Consider the following 17,545-nt stretch of genomic DNA (forward strand, 5'->3'; position numbering starts at 1 on the left):
GGGGGTGAACTTGGCTAAGAGTGAATTTGCAAAAGTGCATGTTACATATCAAGGACATACCATTGGACATGATCAGGTGGCCCCAAGAGATGTGAAAGTAAAAGGCATCGTGAATTTCCCAGTGCCTACAACAAAACGGGAATTTTTGAGATTTCTGGGCACGAGTGGATTTTAGTGGAAGTTTGTACCAAATTTTAGTGTGGTTGTTCCATTGACTAAACTACTAAAAAAGAACAAGAAATTTCAATGGACACAGGAGTGTCAAAATGCTTTCGACAGTTTAAAAACTGTGTTGATGACTACATCAGTTTTGTCGGCTCCTAATTATGCCTAGCAGTTTAAGTTGGCAATTGATGCAAGTGATTTGGGTATTGGTGCTGTGTTGTTACAAGAAGGCGAAACAGGAATTGAAAAGCCGGTGGGATAGTTTTCATGGAAGCTGGAAGCTAGAAGGGATACTCAACCATCAAAAAAGAGATTTTAGGTCTAGTGTTAGCATTGCAGCATTTTGAGGTTTATGCTGCAAGCAGTTCTTCAGAAACAATTGTTTATACAGACTACAATCCTTTAAAATTTCTGGACAAATTTCTAGACCGATGTGCAAGACTGTTCAGATGGAGTTTATTACTGCAACGATTTAATTTAGAGATTATACGTGTGGCTGGATGAGAAAATTTAATTCCGGATACGTTGTCAAGAGCTTAAAGTTCAAAAGAGATTGAACATTTGAAGTGTGGATGCTGGACTGAAATAACCTCTGTTGATACAAGGGCTTTGTATATATTGCTATGTTAATGCATGTACCTGGTAGTGTAATAGTTTTGTTATATAGATAAATATAGTAAGCATGGTAAAATGGGCTGAGAAAATGAAACCATCTTTTAAAATTATGGCAGTTGGTTTTCCACAAGGATGGAGGTGCCAAACTATCATATTTTTCCTAATAGGATACTTTACAACAGGCTTATGTTTATGTGTGTGCATGGTTCTGTGTGTGTGGCTAATTTAATTAAACTAGAGACAATTAGACTGCAAGGTGTAAATTGTCAAATAAATAATTGCAGAAAGCTACTGAAATTATAATGGGAAATTTTAAGCCTCATATAGATTGAACAAATCAATTTTAAAAAATTCATTCATGGGATGTGGGCATCGCTGGCAAGTATTGCCCATCCCTAATTGCCCTTGAGAACGTGGTGATGAGCTGTCATCTTGAACCACTGCAGTCCATGTGGCGCAGGTACACCCACTGCTGTTTAAGGAGGGAGTTCTGGGATTTTGACCCAGCGACAGTGAAGGAACAGCAATATATTTCCAAGTCAAGATGGTGAGTGGCTTGGAGGGGAACCTCCAGGTGATGATGTTCCCATGTGCCTGCTGCCCTTGTCTTCTAGATGATAGCGGTTGTGAGATTGGAAGGTGCTGTCTAAGGAGCCTTGCTGAGTTCCTGTAGTGCATTTTGTAGATAAAACACACTGCTGCCAATGTGTGTTGGTAGTGGAGGAAGTGAATGTTTGTGGAAGGGGTGCCAATCAAGTGGGTTGCTTTGTCCTGGATGGAATCAAGCTTCTTGGATGTTGCTGGAGCTGCACTCATCCAGGCAAGTGGAGAGTATTCCATCACACTCCTGACTTGTACCTTGTAGATGGTGGACAGGATCTGGAGAGTCAGGACGTGAGTTACTCACCGCAGGATTCCTAGGCTCTGACCTGCTCTTGTAGCCACAGTATTTATATGACTAGTCCAGTTCAGTTTCTGGTCAATGGTAATCCCCAGGATGTTGAAAGTGGAGGATTCAGCGATAGTAATGCCATTGAATGTCAAGCGGCGATGGTTAGATTCTCTCTTGTTGGAGATAGTCATTGCCTGGTACTTGTGTGGCACGAATGTTACTTGCATTTGTCAGCCCAAGCCTGGATATTGTCCAGGTCTTGTTGCATTTGGACATGGACTGCTTCAGCACCTGAGTCGTTGTGAATGGTGCTGAACATTGTGCAATCATCAGCGAACATCCTTGCTTCTGACAATATGATGGAAGGAAGGTCATTGATGAAGCAGCTGAAGATGGTTGGGCCTAGGACACTACCCTGAGGAACCCCTGCATTTATGTCCTGAAACTGAGATGATTGACCTCCAACAACCACAGCCACCTTCCTATGTACTGGGTACGACTCCAACCAGTGGAGAGCTTTCCCACTGATTCCCAATGACCCCAGTTTTGCCAGGGCTCCTTGATCAGTCAAATGCTGCCTTGATGTCAAATGTAGTCACTCTCTCCTCACCTTGGAGTTCAGCCCTTTTGTGCATGTTTGAACCAAGGCTGCAATGAGGTCAGGAGCTGAGTGACCCTGGTGGAACTCAAACTGAGCAGCAGTGAGCAGGTTATTGCTAAGCAATAATTACTGATGATTAAGAGTAGGCTGATGGGGCAGTAATTGGCCAGGTTAGATTTGCCCTGCTTTTTGTGGACATACCTGGCCAATTTTCCACATTACCGGGTAGTTGGCAGTGTTGTAGCTGTACTGGAACAGCTAGGGGCATGACAAGTTTTGGAACACAAGCCTTCAGTACTATTGCTAGAACATTGTCAGTGCCCATAGCCGTTGCACTATCCAGTGCCTTCAGCTGTCTCTTGCTATCACGTGGAAGTAATTGAATTGGCTGAAGACTGGCATCTGTAATGCTGGGGACCTCAGGAGGAGATTGGATGGATTATCCACTCAACACTTCTGGCTGAGGATTGTTGCAAATGCTTCAGCCTTATATTTTACATTGATGTACTGGGCTCCCCATCATTGAGAATGGGGATATTTGTGGAATCTCTTCCTCCAGTGTTTTTTTAAATTGTCTACCACCATTCACGACTGGATGTGGTAGGACTGCAGAGCTTAGATCTGATCTGTTGGTTGTGGAATCGCTTAGCATTGTCTGTTATGTACTGCTTCTGGTGTTTGGCACGCAAATATTCCTGTGTTGTAGCTTCAGCAGGTTGATGCCTCATTTTTAGCTATGCCTGATGCTGCTCCTAGAATGCCCTCCTGCACTCTTTATTGAACCAGGGTTGATCCCCTGGCTTGATGGTAATGGTAGAGTGAGGGATGTGCCAGGCCATGAGGTGGTTGATTGTGGTTGAGTACAATTCTGCTACTGCTGATGGCCCACAGTGCCTCATGGCTTTGTAGTCTTGAGCTGCTAGATCTGTTCGAAATCTACCCCATTTAGCAGGGTGGTAGTGCCACACAACACTACGGAGGTATCCTCAATGTACGGTGGTCACTGCTACTGATACTGTCATGGACAGATGCATCTGCAGCAAGTAGGTTGGTGAGGATGAGGTCAAGTCTGTTTTTCCCTCTTGTTGGTTCACAAGCCACCTGCTGCAGACCTAGTCTAGCAGCTGTGTTCTTTAGGACTCAGCCAGCTTGGTCTGTAGTGGTGCTACCAAGCCATTCTTGGTAATATACATTAAAGTCCCCCACCCAGAGTACATTTTGCAACCTTGCCACCTCAGTACTTCCTCCAAGTGCTGTTCAACACGAAGGAGTACTGACTTATCAGCTGTGGGGGGCGGTCAGCAGGAAGTTTCCTTGCACATGTTTCACCTGATGCCATGAGACTTCACGGGGCCCAGTGTCGATGTTGAGGACTCCCAGGTTAACTACTTCCCGACTGTATACCACCGTGCTGCCATCTCTGCTGGGCCTGTACTGCTGGTGGGTCAGACATACCCAGGGATGGTGATGGTGGAGTTTGGGACATTATCTGTAACGTATGATTCCATGAGTATGACTTATGTCAGGCTGTTGCTTGACTAGTCTGTGAGGCAGCTCTCCCAATTTTGACACAAGCCCCCAGATGCTAGTAAGGAGGGCTTTGCAGGGTTGACAGGGCTGGGTTTGCAGTTATTGTTTCTGGTGCCTTGGTCAATGCTGGCTGATCTGTCCAGTTTCATTCCTTATTATTGACTTTCTAGTGGTTTGGTACAACTGAATGGCTTGCTAGGATGTTTCGGAGGGCACTTGAGTCAACCACATTGCTGTGGATCTAGAGTCACAGGTAGACCAGACCAGATAAGGACAGCAGATTTCCTTCCCTAAAGGACATTATTGAACCAGATGCGTTTTTAGGACAATTAACGATGGTTTCATGGTCATCATTAGACTTAATTCCAGGTTCTTTTTATTGATTGAATTCAAATTCCACCATCTGCCATGGTGGGATTTGAACCCGAGTCCTCAGAGCATTACCCTGGGTCTCAGGATTACTAGCCCAGTGACAATATCACTACACCACCGCCTCCTTAGCAAAGGTAGTCTGGGGAATGAGTTCATATAGTTTATTCGGGCCAGCTTCTTAAAACAATTTATTCTGGAACCAACCAGGGAGCAGGCTATTTTAGACCTGGTAATGTGTAATGAGAAGAGATTGATTAATGACCTCATAGCAAAGGATCCTCTTGGCAATGCTGATTATAAAATTATAGAATTTCCCATTCAGTTTGAGGATCAGAAATGTGGTTCTAAAACTAGCATCTTAAACTTAAATAAAGGCAATTACAAGGGTATGAAGGTAGAGTTGACCAAAGACTGGGAAAATAGGTTAAAAGGTAAGACGGTAGAGAAACAGTGGAAGACATTTAAGGAGATAATTCATGACTTGACTTAAAGATAACATTCTGTTGAGAAAGAATGACTCAGAAGGATGCACCATCTGTGGATACCTAAGGAAGTTAATGATGATATATTGAAAGTAAAGATTTACAATGCTAAGAAGATTAGTGGCAGGCCAAAAGATTGGGAAATTTTTAGAAACCAGCAAAGGATGACTAAAAAATAAAGGGGGAAAATTAGAGTATGAGAGAAAACTAGCAAGGAATATCAAAACAGATGGTGAAAACTTCTACGGGTATATAAAAAGGGAAAGAGTAATTAAAATAAGCATTGGTCCCTTAAATGATCAAACTGTGGAATATGGCAGTCTTTGAACATGCATTTTGTGCCAGTCTTCACAACAGAAGACAAAAAGAATCCCAAGAATGGTGGAAAACCAAGAGGCAAAAGGGAGGGAGGAAGTTAAAACAATCATAATAACTAGAGAAATAGTATTGGGGAAAACTAATGGGACTAAAGGCTGACAAGTCCCCTGGAGCTGATGGCCTGCATCCTAGGGCCTTAAAACAAATGGCTGCAGAGATAGTGGAAGCATTGGTGGTAATCTTCAAAATTCCTTAGATTCTGGAAAGGTCCCAACGGATTGGAAAACTGCAAATGTAACACCTCTGTTCAAGAATGGAGGGAGACGAAAAGCAGAAAATTATAGGCCAGTTAGCCTAACATCTGTCATTGGGAAAATGCTGGAACTCATTAAGGAAGTAGCAGCAGGACATTTAGAAAATCACAATACAATCAGGCAGAGTCAACATGGTATTGTGAAAGGAAATTGTGTTTGACAAATTTATTAAAGTTCTTTGAGGATGTAACTAGCGCTGGATAAAGGGAACCAGTAGGTGTAGTGTATTTGGGTTTCCAGAGGCACTCGATAAAGTGCCATATAAAAGGTTACTACTACACAAGATAAGAGCTCATGGTTTTTTAAGGTGATATATTAGCATGGATAGAGGATTGGCTAATGAACAGGAAACAGTCAAGATAAATGATTCATTTTCAGGATGGCAAACTAACTAGTTGAGTGTCACAGGGCTTGGTGCTGGGGCTTCAACTATTTACAATCTATGTTAATGACTTGGATGAAGGGACTGACTGTATTATAAACAATTTGCTGAAGATACAAAAGTAGAAGGCAAGTTGTGAGGAGGATACGAGGAGTCTGCAAAGTGATGTAGGATAGGTTAAGTGAGTGGGCAAAAATTGGTAGATGGAGTATCATATGGGAAGATGTGAAGTTGTCCACTTGGTTAAAAGAATAGAAGAGCATGTTATTTAAATGGAGAGAGACTGCAGAGGTATCTGGGTTGTCTTCATACACAAAACGTTAGCATGCAGGTACAGCAAGTAATTCGGAAGGCAAATGGAGTGTTGGCTTTCATTGTAAGGATGATGGAGTATAAAAGTAGGGAAGTCTTGTTACAACTGTACAGGGCTTTAGTGAGACCATACCTTGAGAATTGTGTGCAGTTTCATTCTCTTTACTTAAGGAAGGATATGCTTGCATTGGAATCAGTTCCAAGAAGGTCTGCTTGGCTGATTTTTGGGGTGAAGGGGTTGTTTTATTAAGAAATTAGCCTATACTCATTGGAGTTTAGAAGAATCAGAGGTGATCTTATTGAAATGTAAAATTCTGAGGGGACTTGATAAGGTAGATGCTGAGAGGATGTTCTCCCCACACTGCTGTGGGGGAAATCTAGAACTAGGGATCATAGTTTAAAAATAAGGGGTCTCCCATTTAAGACTGAGATGAGGAAACATTTCTTCTCTGAGGGTTGTTAGCCTTTGGAATTCTCTTCTACAGTGAGCAGTGGAGGCTGGGTCATTGAATATATCTGAATTAGGCAGACTTTTGATCAACAATGGAGTTGAGGGTTATGGGGGCAGGCAGGAAAATGGAGTTAAGGCCACAATCAGATCAACAATAATATTGAATGGCAGAACAGGCTCAAGCCACATGGCATACTCTTGCTCCTATTTCTTATTTTCTTATGTTGTCTGGATACAAAACAGAAGTTTCTAGTTGCATTTTTATGACTCTAAACATTTGTGCTGCCTCCTTTATGACCTGCGTATCTGCGCATCTTCTCTGTGTATCTTCTCCCTTTAGGATTGTACCATTTGAGGCATTTCTTTTCCCTATTCTCCAAAAATTCTGATTTAATTGCATATGCCGCTTATCTGCGCATCCTGCAAGACTATCTGTGTCTTTTTGCAATCTTTCATCATGGTCATCATAATTTGCCACCGCCCATCAATTTAGTATTGTCCAGCAAATTTCAGTATTTTCCCGTTAATTCCTAAATCAAGGTGCTTTATTTACGTAGTAAGTAAGAGCAGTTTCAGCATGGGTTTCCATGGAATACTCATCACATTCCTCCAGTTCAGGAAAGTGCCTTTGTCGGCTCTTTATTTTCTGCTCTAAATATCTTTCTATTCATGTAGCCATATTCTACTCAATTCTATGTGATACTCTCTTTGCCAATAGCCTCTTAGGTGGTACCTTACAAAACATTTTTTTAAATGCCATATGAACCACATACACTTTTTTAAATGCCATATGAACCACATTTTCTTTATCATTTGTCCTTCTTCAAAAATGTCCATGTGGCTGATCAGGCATTATCTGCCCTTTTGAAATCTTTGTTGAACTTCTCTGTAGTGCAAACATAACTGTCATGTGACTGTTCACGAAAGACAACCCTCACCTGATGTGATTTCAGTTCAATGAACAGACCCACTGTTAACATTTATGAGCTAGTCACTTGCATTTAACTGAGTTGCATTAGCTTAAGTTCAATGTACATCTTCAGCCACACCCGCCCCCCCAAACCTGGTTGTATTTTCTGTTCCATGTTCAGATGTTCATTATTGAATGTAAAGTTAATGCTTAAGGTCAAATTCATTTGTAGGCTGTGCCATATTCTCCCTCATACAATAAAATACTTTCCAATTAAGGTTTCTGCTAAATTATTGGTTGGATTACATAAGTGAAAGAGAGTATTACACAAATATTTTTTAAATAACTGTCATTGTTATATGAAAATGGAGACTGAGGCTGAATTACTTATATACCCTCATGCTGTGAATCATGGGGTGAGCTGTTCAGAGAATAGTGAGTATTTTGGAATGATCTTGAGGAATCCAGGTAGTTCAGTACATAACAAAAATGAGCTTGGAGTAATCTAGAACTGCTACCAGCAGGCTTGGAAATTTTTCCTGTGCATCCATTATTCTATTATAATTTGTACTGTGGAGTTAGTTGGACAAAGTTTAATTTATTTCTGGCTGGTGTTATGAGTGACCTAAGCAACCAGTCGCTTGTTGTGGTGAATGAACAGTGCTGCCCTAACTGGCGATTTACAATTATACCATCATTGCTGATTAATTATTGATGGGGAATCTGCAATTAGAGAGCAAAACCTTTAAATGAATCACCTGTTTGAGCAGCTACATTAAGAGACCGATTCCCTTACAATGTTGATGAGATCGAATTGTGTTTGTTTGGCTCATTGAGAAATCCTTGGAGCAAATGAAGAGAAACTTTGACTGAAATTCTGTTTTGTCTTGCAGGCCATCATGAGAGGTGAACTAGAAGTTCTGAAGGATTGGTGTTACGAAGCAGTATGTATTTTGGTTAACTGAATCTCTTCCTTTGCAATTTCTTTTCATGTAAAAGAGAATAAGAACGCTCTCCAATGACTGTATTTATCCAGTAAGTTGTTGAGCCCTACAGGGCAGGAAAGTTTTAAGATTCAACTTCTGGACAGGGTTGATTTAGCTAATCTCAGCCGAGAGAACAAAAAAAATGCTCCTGTGGATTTAAATGAGTGGGAAAAATCAGTCAGCGTTTCCTCCAACCTCATGATCACAATCCAGTGACTCCTGCTGGAAAGTGAGTTTGTGTGAACATTGTATGGAGACGGAATTAGACAGTCATGTCTGAATGTCCTGCAGGTATGGGAAAAGTTACCAGAGGCACCTATAGAATCCAACAAGAGTCATTTCACCCGAAAGGCAGACAGTGAAACCTGGATTGACTGGAAAAACAGGATGATAAAATCATGAGAATTGTCAGCGTTATTAGGCCCATCTAGGCTGGACCTTTTCATGAACCAGCTTCATCTCCCTGGATTTTACTATATTCCCAACCTTACCTACGTCCCTCAGCCTTATCGAGCTTGCCATATTCCTATATTCCCATTTTCTCTCTATCTTTTTCATCTTTTCCAGAAAAGCATATAATTGTCGACTTTTCTGAGAAACTGGGTGGTTTTGTGGAATATCATTGACCACCTGAAATTTCATTTTGTTGGTGAAGGATGAGGAACTTTCCCCTAATACTATTACCTCTTACCCTATCCCTTTTGTTTCAGCTAATTCCACTCTCTGCAGTTGATTTGCTGCTGAACCTCCACCCACCTTCAGGGAAGGTGAGGAAGAAAGAGGAATTCAAAAAATGCCAGCCTCCTGTTAATTATCCCATTATTGAAATGTTTGTGAAGATTTATTTTTAATTTAGTGTGCAGTTAGGTTGACAGTTGGTGTATGTCACTAAGCGGATGCAGTTTGTGTGAAAGTAAGATCGGAAATACGATTGTTCGCATAATGAGCTTGTCAAATGTGAATCACCTTTGCTAATAAGGTGCATGTTTCTGTTGCCTGCAGAGAAAGGAATTGTTGTGTTTGCAGGAAACAATCTAATGTTGGAGTGTTTGTGATTACCTTTTGATAGCAACTCAGTCTTCAGGGAATTTGGACATTTAAGATTGCTCTGTATGTTGGAACTGGAGGATGCGATTTGGTAACAAGTACAGTAGGAGGGGGTGTTTAGAAATAATTTACTTTCTCCAGCTTGTTTGCTGTTACTCAGCACCGAAACTCTGGTGGATGCACACACAGCCCCTGGTAATTAATTGTCCTGGGCTGCAGCAGTTGCCTCTAATAGCCCCTTGTGATTTTTTGGATTATTTTGGGAACCTGAGCTATTGGAGTCTTGGAATATCTGGTGAGCAATTTAATTTAGTACAAAGAAAAGAAAGAAGTTTTATTTGTAACATAACGTTCGCATTCTGACACCCCAAAGGTCTTCACAGTCAATGAATTTTGAGCTAAATTCACTTACTTATGTAGGTTTGTGTGGAGCAAAGTCTCACAAACAGCAAATGAACAACTAACCAAGTAATCTGTTTTTGTATTTGAAAGAGGAATGTTGGCCAGGACTCGTTGGAGAACATAGGAGTTAAGAGTAGGCCATTCAGTCCATCGAGCCTGCTCCGCCATTGAATACTATCATGGCTGATTATCCACTTCAATTCCTTTTTCCCACATTATCCCCTTATTCCTTTATGTCATTGGTATTTAGAAATCTGTCAATCTCTGCTTTAAACATACTCAATGACTGACCTTCCACAGCCCTCTGGAGTAGAGAATTCCAAAGATTCACAACCCTTCAAGTAAAAAAATTTCTCCTCATCTTGATCCTAAGTGGCTTCCCACTTATTTTGAAATTGTGTCCATGCTACTATTCTTCAGACAATGCTATAGGATCTTTTATGTCACCCGAACAGGTGCATGAGGTCTTGGTTTGACATCTCACCTGAAAGGCAGATAAGATTTGGATCGACTGGAGGAACAGCAAGATAAAATCATTGAGAATTGGTAACGCTGTTAGGCCCAACTAGGATGACCCTTTTTCATAGACCAGTCTCATCTCTCATATTCCCTAACCTCACCTACATCCTTCAGCCTTACCTTGTCTGTCTTCTCTGCATATTCCTAGATTCCTCACCCCATTTTCACTCTATCTTTTGAATCCTTTCCAGAAGCACATTTAATTGTCAGGATTCCTGAGCAAATGGATTGACTTGTGGAATATCATTGACCATCTGGAATTTAGTGGTGAAAGGTGAAGTGCCTTCCCCAATGCTGTCACCTCATACTGTATTCCTTATGTTTCAGCTAATTCCACTCCTTTCTCCATTTGATTTGCTGCTGAACCTTCACCCATCCCCCTAAATTCCACCCAACTCATGATCTGTCACTGCTTCCCATGGAACCTGCCAACCTCTTTATCTGACTCTACTGATCAGACACTCCTTCATGTCTGGCTCCCTGGTTCTAACAAGCTCTACATGAACTGACCTCAGTTTATATCTGGTCAGTGGAGGGTACAAGGTGAAGCTCATTTCACAGCAGATACACTAATGTTCAGCTTTGCCAATAATGGGGAGCTTTTGTGTGTATATATGTGAATGTTGGAGCTATAAGTCGAGTGAATGAGACCAAGTACTTGTATCATAAGATGCTCCTGCATCACTTGAGTGCCACGCTGTGTATTCTGGAAGTGTTCTGTCATTTTCCTACCTAATGGTGTGGAATAATTTAATTTTTATTCAACAGCAACAATAAATCAGCATTCTTGAATAACACAACTAACTACTGATGATGTTTAGGTGTGATTGAATTGTTCCACTCTGATATTTATGGGTTCCATTTTCCTCCTGACTGAGTAAGAAAATAAACATATGTCTTGTGTTTCACAGTGTAACCTAGTGAGGGACATTGAGGGTAGATAGTGCAAGTAATGGTCTGAGGAATGTAGTTGGGTGAAGCAGTTCTATGCGTGTCTTGAACACCAGGCATTAGTATCGTTTTGCTGATAAATGTGAGAAATGTAAGGAAGAGGATAGTTTAAACTTGGAGTTGAGACATTTTGTTGGGACTCTATAGAGGGAGCTTAATTCCGTATCTAACTTGCATTATATCTGAACTGTGAATGCTTGGTGGGGAAGTATATAGGGAAGTTTACTCTTCATTTAATCTGTGCTGCCCCTGACCTGCAAGTATTTGGTGCTGTTACAGAGCATCTGTATAGTACCCTACAATACCTTACTTAGATGAGCACGGAATAAAAAGAATGCATCATTAAATCTATTGCCAGGGCTGCAAACTGGAGTGTTAACCTTAAGTAGAATTCTAACTTAAGTCTATATAGGTCAAAGACATTGGCTGAATGGTATTCCAATCTACTTCTTCAGACAGTTCAATGGGTTGGTATTTAACAGTCAACTTTTGTGTTTCTTTATCTCACAAACAGACTTACAGCCAGCTTGCACAACCCATCCAACAGGCCAAGGCCATGAACCTTCAGTTCCGATCCAAGATACTCGACATTGACAATATTGATGTAAGTAACTAGCTCCATTAGCAGTATTTACCCTCACACTGTGCAGCAGCAGGCCCACGAGTATAGGGTACTTTACTTTGTATCTATAGTTCCTGTTGTATGTGTTTCGGAAGTGCTTAATGCTGACACTGGGTGACTGAAATAAAATGTGTTCCATTCCCCACCACTAGCATCCCTCACCTTGATTGTCAGACTCCCAATAAAAAGAAAGAATTCAGGAAATGCATAGCAGGTGAGTTAACTCCTGAAAGAGAAAGTATTTTTCTTTGCATTGGCCCTCAAATGAAGGGGCATGTCCAGAACGTAAATCAACCTGTATATCCCCCTCTATCTATCTGTCTACCAGCACTGTTTTAATGTTCGTTGCTACATTTAAAAAATTTATTCCAAAAGTCCTGTTGACGTCCTTGAAATTGGGCATTTAAGGGCATTTGTCATTTTCATAATAAATAACACAAATGGTGCATGGGGAGCGGGTCACAATTTATGTGCAGTGGCTGTTATATTATTTCTGTCACTGTACTGTTGATATTTATTACTTCAGAACATTTGACTCAAGATCATCACCAGCTGCCTGAGACAAGACAGCAAAATGATTTCCAGGAGTAAGCTTTGAGCAGCACTGAAACTACTGCTCATAATAATTGGAAGTAAGACACCCGTTAGCTGAATTCTTGGACACCTGTTAACTGAATACTCAGACATTCCTTAACCAAACACTTGGACACCCGTTAATCAAATATACTGCAATTGGTCTCAGTGCTCCTGAGTTTGGGTGGGCACATCAGCTTCAGAACACTGTTCAAGGACTCTTGAAGAAAAGTCTGTGCGCAGATGTCAAGAGAGACTAGGTTTGGCTAATTAGTGATATCCCCACAATCAAATAGTCTATCAACACTCACTATCTAGTCTTACATGTTTATAATGGTCAGCAAAAGGCTTCCAGTGCCTATGGAACCATACTCTAGCAAATCAGCACCTTCAGTGAAGAAGGAAAAAAAACTGGTGGAAGAAAAATGGAATCTAAAATATGTCTCCATATTTAATCGATAGCAGATTAGTATCATTGCCACAGCTGAGCACATTGCTGTGGACCAGTGTCCTGTTGTAGTTGGCACTTCCTCGGTGACCCAACATATAGAAATTAAAGTACTAATGTACTAAGAAATAAGAAAGCTCCCACTTGAATAAGTGTTCATGGGATTTCTAATGAGTGTTGGCACCTTGTGTGTTGATTTATTTCCAGGCTAATAATTATCCATTAACCAGCATCTAAAACAGATTATCTGGTCATCACTAAAACAGATGATCACATTGTTATTGTGGGACCTTGCTGTGCACAATTAGGCTCACACATTTCCTACATTTCAACAGTAGTTATCTTCAAAAGTACTTTATTAACTGTCAAGCACTTTGGGATGTCCTGAGGTTGTTTAAGTTCCTTTTTATAATTACAGCAAACAACAATATGGAAAGTTGAAAGAAAAGACTTAGAAGGGAAAGTTCCACACAATTGACCTCCTGATGAACGAATGAAACGTATTGAGTAAAGTTGGGGCCCTGAGCAATCTAGCTTGTGAGCCATTACAGTTCAGTTAATTTGTGCTTACGTTGCTTGATGTTATGATGTTTTTAATTTGTGGGCCTTGTGGTTTGGAAAGAGCTTTTTCCTTTAGCACTGGATAAATCATAAAACAAAATAACAATTTGAGACTAATGCAGATTAATATGGGTTTAAATTTTAGAATAAGGCTTTATGGATACACTAACAAAATCAGAAAGCTTGAGCAATGAGGACATTATCGCAGTTTGCAAAAGAATTAGACATTTAGTTATTTTATAAATTTATGACTAGCCAGGGCCTCAGATGTTTATTTATTCCAGCATTAAAATAAGACGGCAATCATAAAAACAGGGTTCAATAACTCTAACACAGGCACTAACTGAACAGGTGCTGTCACTCCACAGAGCACTTTGTTTTGGAAAGGCAGCTGCTGAGTTATTAGTTTTCTGGTCCCCATACCCACCACATTGCCTAACTTTTTGTCTCACGTGGAAATTGAGCTGGAAGCAGTTAGGGGTAGATTTTTCAAACAGGACTCTAGAACAAGGAGAAGCAAAGAAAGACTTAATAAACATTCAAAGCATGTTGTATACATAACTTGAGAGCCACAAGACATATTCATGATGAGGAAACTAAACTAAATAGGTAACTCAGGAGAATTTCTTGAGCAAAATGGTAATTAATACATGAAACAAATTGCCACACAGATAGGAACGAGAAACTTAACAGCTTTTGGATTGACTAAACCTGCATTTACTGAATTATCCTCAGTGTTTCATTGTTTTGGTTTCTCTGTGTGTTCTGCTTTTTCAAGGACAGAGCCTCCTTTGTACTTGCCTTTCCTGGAAGCTCCCAGCACAATGCGCCTTCCTCAAGGGCGAGTGGAGAACCTTCTCCCCGTCCCCACTATCTTTGCTGCTCTTAAATTCTCTGAGAGTTGTGTGGGGGTGTCACCTTTTTAACACCCCCCCCCCCCCCCCCCCCCCCCACTTGGAAACACTTCCACTGTTACCCCTTTTTCTTCCTTTGGGGCACTTCCAGATCCCTGCTGTGGGGTGTAGTTTCGTTTGTAAAATGTATTACAGGAAATCTCAAAAGGTTTGCATGTATTTTAATTTTATTCTAATTGCTTAAATAAACAGGACAATTATTTTGTTGGAGAATGGGAGACTTAACAAGCTAAGAATAAAATTAAAGACTTCTGGTTTACTTTCAGAGACTTCTGATCTACTTTCAGAGAATGACTTTTATCCTCTTTAGCGGTCACATTTCTCTTTTAATCTTCTTAATGGCCAATTTCTCAGGTACTTAGAATTAATGCTTTGCTTTAAAAGTGCTCTGGGAGGATGCCTTCACTGAATTTCTCCATCCAAATTCAACCTTGAAGGCAATGCCAGGAACTTACGGTGATCCGAAAATCGAGGTTGTAGTTTCTGCAACACACCATTTGCTATAACACAACTCCTGTTTTCTGCCATATTGGTGAATAATAGAAATTGACCCCTAAAATTTGGTCTTGTATTCACGGTACTGTCATGCAATAGGCTTAGTAAAGGAATGAAGAAAAGAACAGGACAAATAACAGAAACTGAATTTAAAAACAGTATAGGCCTGCAAGTACACATTTGGTCAGACAGCCTTTGAAGAGAAACAGAAGTTGGTGATTCAGATCTAAGATCCTTTCTCAAGATTGGACGAATGGTGTTAAGCCTAAATCATTACTGCTGAGTTTTGTTTCTCCACAGATGCTGCCTGACCGGTTAGACAATTTTGAGTTTTTTCTATTATTGTTTTCAGATTTTCAGCACCTGTGGTGTTTTACCTTTCTGTTTAAGAGCTGAATTTTAAGTATTCATGGCTGTGAGATCAATGTCAGATAACAAAGAGATTGGTGCCAATGAGTTGAACGAAGTGTCTACATCATATGCAAGTTTCCTGGAAAATTATGGAGCTCCCATTACAACTGAGCAAATCCTATATGGTCATAAACTCAATAGCAGCATTTCAAATGTCCACAGTTAAAGATTAAATAGAGAATTAAATAGGTTTGCAAAAGTATAACTTGAGACATTTGAATTCTTATTTTACTCTATATCCAATGGAGTTCACAGAGTTATAAAATGGTTACAGCACAAAAGGAGACCATTCGGCCAGTTATGTCTGCTCTCCAAAGGAACAATTTACCTTATGCCACTTTTCGGCCTCCCCATAGCCCTGCACATTTTTCTTTTTCAGATAATAATCCAGTTCCCTCTTAAATGCCTTCATTGAACCTGCCTCCACTACACTGTCTGGCAGTGCATTCCAGATCTCAACCACTCCATGCGTGAAAAGGATTTTCCTCATGACAGCATTGCTTCTTTTGCCAATTACCTTAAATCTGTGCCCTCTCGTTCTCGACCCTTTCATCAATGAGAACGACTTTACCCTATATACTCTGTTCAGACCCCTTATGACTTTGTGTGTCTCTATCAAATCTCCTCTCAACCTACTCTTCTCCAAGGAAAACGGTACCAACCCCTCCAATCTATCTACGTAACTGAAGTTCCTTGTTCTTGGAACCATTTAAAAAAATCTTTCCTGCACTCTCCCCAATGGTTTCACTTCTTTCCTAAAGTGTGGCACCCAGAACTGGACACGGTACGCAGTTGAGGCCGAACCAGTGTTCTATACAATTTTAATATAGCCTCCTTGCTTTTGTACTTTATGCCCCTATTAATATAACATAGGATGCTGTATGCTGTATTAATCGTGCTCTCAATCTGTCCAGCCACCTTCAGTGACTTATGCACATACACACCCAGGTCCTTCTGCTCCTGTACCCCCTTTAGAATTGTATCTTTTATTTAATTTTGTCTCCCCACATTTTTCTGTTCAAAATGAATCGCTTCACACTTCTCTGTATTAAATTTCATCTGCCACTTTTCCACCCATTCCACCAACTTGTCCATGCCCTTCTGAAGTTCCACACTATCCTCCTCATTGTTCATAACGCTTCCAAGTCTTGTATCATCTGCAAATTTTGAAATTATGTCCTGTTCACCAAGATCTTAAGCCATTAATATATATCAGAAAGAACAAGGGTCTTAACACCGACCCCTGGGGAACTCCATTACAAGCCTTCCTCCAGTCTGAAAAACATCCATTAACCACTGTTCTGTTTCCTGTAACTCAGCCAATCTTGTATCCATGTCGCTGCTGTTCCTTTTATTCCATCAGTTATAACTTTGATCACAACTCTGTTGTGCTGCACTTTATCAGATACCTTTTGGAAGTCCATGTACACCACATCAACAGCAACACCTCACTAACCTTTCTCTGTTACCTCATCAAAAAACTCCAGCAAGTTAATTAAACACAATTTTCTCTTAACAAATCCATGCTGGCTTTCCTTAATGAACCACGGTCACCCAAGTGACTATTAATTTTGTCCCGAATTATCATATCTAGAAACTTCCCCACCACTGAGGTTAAATTGACTGACCTGTAGTTGCTGGGTTTATCTGTGCACCCTTTTTTGAACAAGGGTATAACATTTGCAATGCCAGTTATGACCAATGGATGAGACAGTTTGAGCAAACCGCTCTGAGCCACCTGCATCAATAACAGTAAACAAAAACAGAATTAATTATTTGCTTGTCAAAATTACCATCTCTTTCCCCATAAAAATCACTTGTCTTTATCTGGCACATGTTTTGGTCAAGAATATTTCAAGAAAGGGTAAAGACCATCAGATCCAAAAACCTGTCTTTTTTTGATCTCAGTTCAAATTCTCAAGCTTTCAACCCTTTTGCTCTCTAGAAATACATGTAATGATAACTATATTTATTTTGTCCACCTCACTGTTCTTCTGTTAACTAATTCTACAACTCAATCACTCTGTGGTTGAAAGAAACTTCCCTTCTATTTCTGATTTATAATCTGTGTCCCCTGGAATTTTAACCTCTTGCCATAATAGACAATTTGCCCAACAAGGTTTTATAATCCCTTCAGAATTTCTGAAAGCTTGAATAATTTAATCTTAAATGCCTCTGTACCAAATGAGGCATACCCAATCTTTCCTCAGGGCATAAATCCCTGACAGCCCAAATCACACTTGCCCCCTTTCAAGGGCAGTAATAACCTCCT

At 40.4% G+C, this 17,545-nt stretch overlaps 1 protein-coding gene across 1 annotated transcript in view; it reads left to right on the forward strand.

The window, feature by feature from the left end:
- Positions 1–17,545, forward strand: part of timm44 (translocase of inner mitochondrial membrane 44 homolog (yeast)) — a 71,542-nt gene that overhangs the window by 39,465 nt on the left and 14,532 nt on the right. Inside the window, exons 10-11 of the mRNA XM_078555788.1 lie at positions 8,238–8,288; positions 11,764–11,853. Of these exons, the coding sequence (XP_078411914.1) occupies positions 8,238–8,288; positions 11,764–11,853 (141 nt within the window). The remainder of the gene's footprint in view (positions 1–8,237; positions 8,289–11,763; positions 11,854–17,545) is intronic.

This window comes from Cetorhinus maximus, chromosome 13 (genome assembly GCF_964194155.1).
Source record: "Cetorhinus maximus chromosome 13, sCetMax3.hap1.1, whole genome shotgun sequence".
NCBI classification, from domain to species: domain Eukaryota; kingdom Metazoa; phylum Chordata; class Chondrichthyes; order Lamniformes; family Cetorhinidae; genus Cetorhinus; species Cetorhinus maximus.